Below are 7,548 nucleotides of genomic sequence, written 5' to 3'. Positions count from 1 at the left end.
TCAGATGGACTTGTTGCTGAAGGTTGTGTGCAGCTCTTTGAGGGTGAGATAGCCTGATTTACTGGTGTCCACTGGTAAGGACGAGGCCCTGCACATGGGCTCGGTCCCCGGCCAGCCCAGCAGGGTCCCACTTACGGCAGGAGAAGCAGTGACGGGCGCGTCCTCCTCCAGCGCGTGGTTATCGAACACCAAGTTCACCGCAGAAGGGTAAACGTGAGACGCGGGGGACAAGGACGAGGACACGGGCAGGTGGAGGAGAAGCGGAGAACTCTGGCTGTCCATGTCCTGCTCTTCAAACCTCCCAAACCCAGAGTCCGGGCTCTGTGGCTCCCTCCGCAGGCTCTCGTAGATGGACGAGGAGACGAGGGACGGGCACAGAGACAGCTGGAGCTTCCTGTGTGGACTCAGGACGTTGCCCTGGTTACTGCAGCTGCCAGTGTGAGCCGAGCTGCTGCCGCAACTGGACATGAAGTAGTCCATGTTAGAGAAGCAGGAGGAGGAGCCTGCGGAGAGGGGGTCACCTGCCGACGGCGAGTGGATCAGGGCGGAGGAGCTGCAGGGCGAGCCGCAGGGCGAGAAGGGCGAGCCGCAGGGCGAGTCGCACACCTCCACCACGCAGATGTCCTCGGACGGACGCGACAGGAAGAAGGACTCGGGCTCTGGCGCAGGATTCAGCCACTTCTGCAGGAGACATCATGGACTTAGATATTGTCTCTTTCAGTCGTATGTTTCATGGACAATTAGTTTTTATTTGGCTCATTCCCACGACAGGCTTGTGTTATGAATGATGTAATAATGACGTCACAGCATTCTATAGGCCTTAAATGTATATTTGCTGTAATCTACTATATAGTAAGTTCTAGGGTCTAGTCCAGGGGGGGCCATATTCCAATCCAGGCCAGTAGCGGAGGGCCGGCCCCCGATGATTGGTGTGAAAAAAAAATCAAAGAAATTAAATATCAAATAAAATATCACTTTTCTGTCAAATGCACGCTATTAAATCTGTTATTTAATTCATTTCACGTCATATTTATTATATTAAGGACACAAGTGCAGACAGATGCCTGAGGGCAATCTTTTTAATATGACTTTGCATGTTTGGCGGGCCGGATTATAAAGACAAACGCGCCACATGTGGCCCGCGGGCCGCAGGTTGCCCACCCCTGGTTTAGTTTAATAGAAATGATGAGGTTCAACATATGTGACTTTACTTTTTGGATAACGTTTGTGAGAAAACCATGTTATTCATAATGAAAACCATGATCTGGAAGTATGACATCATCATATTCTAGATCATTCCCCTCAGTTCATCAATAAGCAAAGGTTTGGTCTGTGTCCCACCTTCAAGTTCCCTCCATGAACTGAGTGCAGCGTGCAGAAGTATTTGGAAGGGTTTGGAACAGTCTTCTTCTCTCTGTGGAACCTGGAACAACAGTGGCACGTGAGGCGGGACAAAGAGACGACAACTGAAGTTCCATTTGGAGCTCACTCACTTCTTTCTGGTGCAACACATGTAAAAAGCCAGGACGGAGACAAAGGACAGTCCCAGGCTGAACGCCAACGGTATGAAGACCAGCACAGACGGTTGGCCCCGAGATGTGGCTGAAAACAAGAACGGATAAATGTGTTATTATTTAACATTCAATGAAATACTCTAAAAACTCACCTTGTCCCATGGAGTCTGCGGCTGGTTCCACTGTCCCCCGGGACGTCCAGGACGTGGTGGGGCCCCACTCGCTCCAGTGGCCCCCGTCCCACTGAAGAGACTTCATTCTGACTCGAACCTGGAGATGACCCTTTAACCTTTGCCATATTGTAATCTCTTGGACCTTTGAAGTTTGACTCTTCACTTCCTGAACACAAAGATTACGTTCAACATTTCCACAGACGCCACTGAAAACCATCACCATGGTAACACGGGGACTCACGTCCCACGACTGGTGAAGCTGTTTGATCTGAACTTGGAAGTCGAATGATTTGACGAATTTGGAGCGAGGACGACCGAGACTCCACCATATCCTGGTCATGTTGACGGTGGTGTTGACGGAGGGAGCGCCGGGCGGGGCCATTTTGACTGTTCAGAGAGGAAGAGGAAGAGGAAGAAGAAGAGGAAGATGCAGAAGTTGAATTAAACATGAGAGGAAACAAAAGACGACTACAATTCAATATAAAGGTGTTGTTGTTGTTGTTTTGTTGTTGTTGTTGTTGTTGTTGTACTCACTGTGATTTTTCAGTGAATATTTTCTTTGGGTTTCAATCAATGTTCCGTTACATGTGCAACTGATGCTTGGCAACGTTTCAAATGGATTAAAAGCCTAAAGTGAAAAAGAGATTTGAAAATAAAAATAAAATAAAAAAAAGTTTCCTAGTTTTAGATCGGTTAGTCATGAGTAGTTTCTGACGGAGGGACAGAGGCCTGCTCGTCTCCATGGAGATGTTTTACGACTAAAATGACTCATAATGTATAAATTAGAGCGTTTAAAAAGATCCTAAATAACCTTTGTCTGACCCTCTTACACTGATAGTCGAGCGTGAATGAATGCACAGCAGTATTTTGTGGTGAGGCTTTGAGAGTGTTTTGGGTCGTTGTGGGGAAATGTGGGCGACTTATCTTATTTCTATCATCTACAGTTGTACAGTAGAAAGGACTTACCATGTCAAAGGAAAAGGTGCATCTTGGGAACCCTCCGTGTCCTTCTAATTTGCATCTGTGGCTGGACACATTTCAATCAGTTATGACCATTGGCTCTCTCTCTTGTGACACGACCGTCTTCTATATTGCAGACTCACACAAGATCTTTGGATTCTCTCCTGCCGTTGTCATCCACGTACGTCTTCCTGACGCTGGACACCCAACAGTCCGAGCCGGGGTGAAATGCGGAGCGTCTCCAAATGCAAGTGACATTTCTCACAAAGTCGTTGACGCAGTAAAGCCCTGGAGGCCAGACAAAAGTCACATCTGGCTGGTTCACGACATGCACAGTAATACAGAGACCACAGGAGCTCGTACCTTGCAGGCTTTGGGGCGGCTGAGCTGCGTGCACCGAAAGAAGAAGCAGAGCCGAGTACATGGACCACTGAAACCCCACTGCCATGGCTTCAACACAAACACACACGTTACACCAACACATTCAGAGCTACTGTTGACTTAGAAACACAAACTAACGTGGATTACTTTGCTATCAGAACATTTGACTGACAGAAGAAGCATCAAGCGGCTTTGATTGAATGTTCTGTCCGTTTTGGACTCCACAACTCAAACATATGTGGGGAAAACCCACTCATGCACTGAGCGACGGAAGAATAGAACAATAATCGAATCAGTTAAGGCAAGAATGTACCTCACTGGTATCCTTGGCTCCTTGATTGAAGTGGCATCCTCTGAGCATGTCTCCAGCACTGCCTCTCTGTCAATTATCCCTCCATCTCTCCTCACACGCTTCTCTCACTTGTTATTTTAAGTGCCCGATGACATTTTCCACTTGTGACCGCAGGGCTTACAGGAAGCCCCATGTGGCTGTTTGATAGTCAGAGGATGGGCCTGGTCGCACCTCCTCCACCTCCTCCACCACCTCCTCCTCCTCTCGCCACCACCACCACCACCACCGCTGCTGCTGCTGCTGTTTCTATACCTGGACGGCTCTGCGAGCTTTTTCAAACGTAATAAATGCTGTTAAAAACACAAAAAGACAAAGCACGCCACATCCTGTTTCAATAACCCAGAACCATGACAGACTTTTCACAAGTGAAGTGCTTGAATCCAATGATGTTTAAAGCAGTAGATTGAGAAGATTTAAGTGGGATGTAATGTAGAAGGAGGGGGTAATGTACATGGCGTGCATTGTGCTGTACGGCGCTAAAACCACTGCTACAGCCGCAACCACGGAACTCATACTAATGTACGACATGTGAATAGAGGCCAAGAGGAAAGGTAAAGGTTACACTTCTTCACACATAATCGCTTGTTATTGCTCATGCAGTATTTCATTCAAAGGGGGGCAGATTATACTCGTTCTTAGCTCAAACCAGCAGCATTGGCATGTAATCCCAATTCACTTCAGTGGTGAAACACAGTTCTACCCAGACCTGGAGGTTACATTTCAAATCTTAAATGAACAAGTCACATATAAGTGTTGGATGAATAAAATCTTTGAACCGAGCATTGTGCAAGAGGGAAAACAAACTGACACAGAAACACGTAGAATTGCACAACAGGTTGTTTTGAAGTCAGACTTTTAGGCACTTGATTGTTGGAGTACAAAGACCTGCAGTGGGCCAGAAGCTGATCCGCCCCCAGTTCCTGCTCAGGTGTCACAGCAGTGGGCCAGAGGCGAGGGGGGGCTGAAGCGGCATAAGACACAACCAGCTGAAAGGTCAGAGTCAAGACACAACCAGCTGAAAGGTCAGAGTCTGCCACGTCAACAAGACCAGAGATCAACTCTTGTACAAGCACAAAATGTTACTAAGAACACATTTAGCAGTAGGTTTGTCCTCACGGCCCTCGTTCTCCCTGGGACACTCCTCGCTCCTGGGACGCTCCTCGCTCTCTCTGGGACACTCCTCGCTCCTGGGACGCTCCTCGCTCTCTCTGGGACACTCCTCGCTCCTGGGACGCTCCTCGTTCTCCCTGGAACGCTCCTCGTTCTCCCTGGGACGCTCCTCGCTCTCTCTGGGACGCTCCTCGCTCCTGGGACGCTCCTCGTTCTCCCTGGGACGCTCCTCGCTCTCCCTGGGACGCGCCTCGCTCTCTCTGGGACGCTCCTCGCTCCTGGGACGCTCCTCGTTCTCCCTGGGACGCGCCTCGCTCTCTCTGGGACGCTCCTCGCTCCTGGGACGCTCCTCGTTCTCCCTGGGACGCTCCTCGTTCTCTCTGGGACGCTCCTCGCTCCTGGGACGCTCCTCGTTCTCCCTGGGACGCGCCTCGCTCTCTCTGGGACGCTCCTCGCTCCTGGGACGCTCCTCGTTCTCCCTGGGACGCGCCTCGCTCTCCCTGGGACGCTCCTCGTTCTCTCTGGGACGCTCCTCGTTCTCCCTGGGACGCTCCTCGCTCTCCCTGGGACGCGCCTCGCTCTCTCTGGGACGCTCCTCGCTCCTGGGACGCTCCTCGTTCTCCCTGGGACGCTCCTCGTTCTCTCTGGGACGCTCCTCGCTCCTGGGACGCTCCTCGTTCTCCCTGGGACGCTCTTCGTTCTCTCTGGGACGCTCCTCGCTCCTGGGACGCTCCTCGTTCTCCCTGGGACGCTCCTCGCTCTCTCTGGGACGCTCCTCGCTCCTGGGACGCTCCTCGTTCTCCCTGGGACGCTCCTCGCTCTCCCTGGGACGCGCCTCGCTCTCTCTGGGACGCTCCTCGCTCCTGGGACGCTCCTCGTTCTCCCTGGGACGCTCCTCGCTCCTGGGACGCTCCTCGTTCTCCCTGGGACACGCCTCGCTCTCTCTGGGACGCTCCTCGCTCCTGGGACGCTCCTCGTTCTCCCTGGGACGCTCCTCGTTCTCTCTGGGACGCTCCTCGTTCTCCCTGGGACGCTCCTCGTTCTCCCTGGGACACGCCTCGCTCTCTCTGGGACGCTCCTCGCTCCTGGGACGCTCCTCGTTCTCCCTGGGACGCTCCTCGCTCTCTCTGGGACGCTCCTCGTTCTCCCTGGGACGCTCCTCGTTCTCTCTGGGACGCTCCTCGTTCTCCCTGGGACGCTCCTCGCTCTCCCTGGGACGCGTCTCGCTCTCTCTGGGACGCTCCTCGTTCTCTCTGGGACGCTCCTCGTTCTCCCTGGGACGCTCCTCGCTCTCCCTGGGACGCGCCTCGCTCTCCCTGGGACGCGCCTCGCTCTCTCTGGGACGCTCCTCGCTCCTGGGACGCTCCTCGTTCTCCCTGGGACGCTCCTCGTTCTCTCTGGGACGCTCCTCGCTCCTGGGACGCTCCTCGTTCTCCCTGGGACGCTCCTCGTTCTCCCTGGGACGCTCCTCGTTCTCTCTGGGACGCTCTTCGTTCTCTCTGGGACGCTCCTCGTTCTCCCTGGGACGCTCCTCGTTCTCCCTGGGACGCTCCTCGTTCTCTCTGGGACGCTCTTCGTTCTCTCTGGGACGCTCCTCGTTCTCCCTGGGACGCTCCTCGTTCTCCCTGGGACGCTCCTCGTTCTCTCTGGGACGCGCCTCGCTCTCTCTGGGACGCTCCTCGCTCCTGGGACGCTCCTCGTTCTCCCTGGGACGCTCCTCGTTCTCTCTGGGACGCTCCTCGCTCCTGGGACGCTCCTCGTTCTCCCTGGGACGCTCCTCGTTCTCCCTGGGACGCTCCTCGTTCTCTCTGGGACGCTCTTCGTTCTCTCTGGGACGCTCCTCGTTCTCCCTGGGACGCTCCTCGTTCTCCCTGGGACGCTCCTCGCTCTCTCTGGGACGCTCCTCGCTCCTGGGACGCTCCTCGTTCTCCCTGGGACGCTCCTCGCTCTCCCTGGGACGCGCCTCGCTCTCTCTGGGACGCTCCTCGCTCCTGGGACGCTCCTCGTTCTCCCTGGGACGCTCCTCGTTCTCTCTGGGACGCTCCTCGCTCCTGGGACGCTCCTCGCTCTCTCTGGGACGCTCCTCGCTCCTGGGACGCTCCTCGTTCTCCCTGGGACGCGCCTCGCTCTCCCTGGGACGCTCCTCGTTCTCTCTGGGACGCTCCTCGTTCTCCCTGGGACGCTCCTCGCTCTCCCTGGGACGCGCCTCGCTCTCTCTTGGACGCTCCTCGCTCCTGGGACGCTCCTCGTTCTCCCTGGGACGCTCCTCGTTCTCTCTGGGACGCTCCTCGCTCCTGGGACGCTCCTCGTTCTCCCTGGGACGCTCCTCGTTCTCTCTGGGACGCTCCTCGCTCCTGGGACGCTCCTCGTTCTCCCTGGGACGCTCCTCGCTCTCTCTGGGACGCTCATCGCTCCTGGGACGCTCCTCGTTCTCCCTGGGACGCGCCTCGCTCTCCCTGGGACGCTCCTCGTTCTCTCTGGGACGCTCCTCGTTCTCCCTGGGACGCTCCTCGCTCTCCCTGGGACGCGCCTCGCTCTCTCTGGGACGCTCCTCGCTCCTGGGACGCTCCTCGTTCTCCCTGGGACGCTCCTCGTTCTCTCTGGGACGCTCCTCGCTCCTGGGACGCTCCTCGCTCTCTCTGGGACGCTCCTCGCTCCTGGGACGCTCCTCGTTCTCCCTGGGACGCTCCTCGTTCTCTCTGGGACGCTCCTCGTTCTCTCTGGGACGCTCCTCGTTCTCCCTGGGACGCTCCTCGCTCTCTCTGGGACGCTCCTCGCTCCTGGGACGCTCCTCGTTCTCCCTGGGACGCTCCTCGTTCTCTCTGGGACGCTCCTCGCTCCTGGGACGCTCCTCGTTCTCCCTGGGACGCGCCTCGCTCTCTCTGGGACGCTCCTCGCTCCTGGGACGCTCCTCGTTCTCCCTGGGACGCTCCTCGTTCTCCCTGGGACGCTCCTCGTTCTCCCTGGGACGCGCCTCGCTCTCTCTGGGACGCTCCTCGCTCCTGGGACGCTCCTCGTTCTCCCTGGGACGCTCCTCGTTCTCTCTGGGACGCTCCTC

At 55.7% G+C, this 7,548-nt stretch overlaps 1 protein-coding gene across 1 annotated transcript in view; it reads right to left on the bottom strand.

Annotated features, from left to right (window-relative positions):
- il2rb (interleukin 2 receptor, beta) overlaps positions 1 to 3,536 on the bottom strand; it is a 4,107-nt gene extending 571 nt beyond the window's left edge. Inside the window, 10 exon segments of the mRNA XM_072442263.1 lie at positions 1 to 681; positions 1,342 to 1,412; positions 1,486 to 1,602; positions 1,667 to 1,853; positions 1,917 to 2,074; positions 2,222 to 2,315; positions 2,654 to 2,714; positions 2,791 to 2,935; positions 3,011 to 3,097; positions 3,347 to 3,536. The exon segment at positions 1 to 681 is cut by the window's left edge and continues 571 nt beyond it. Coding sequence (XP_072298364.1) covers positions 1 to 681; positions 1,342 to 1,412; positions 1,486 to 1,602; positions 1,667 to 1,853; positions 1,917 to 2,074; positions 2,222 to 2,315; positions 2,654 to 2,714; positions 2,791 to 2,935; positions 3,011 to 3,097; positions 3,347 to 3,389 — 1,644 coding nt within the window. The 5' untranslated portion in view covers positions 3,390 to 3,536.
- Positions 3,537 to 7,548: the final 4,012 nt, after the last annotated feature.

This window comes from Eucyclogobius newberryi, unplaced genomic scaffold, assembly GCF_026437365.1.
Source record: "Eucyclogobius newberryi isolate DKJ021-1_F unplaced genomic scaffold, fEucNew1.0.hap1 SCAF_13, whole genome shotgun sequence".
NCBI lineage: Eukaryota > Metazoa > Chordata > Actinopteri > Gobiiformes > Gobiidae > Eucyclogobius > Eucyclogobius newberryi.
Note: the sequence above shows the minus strand (reverse complement) of the source record. Positions and strands in the feature narration are given on the sequence as shown.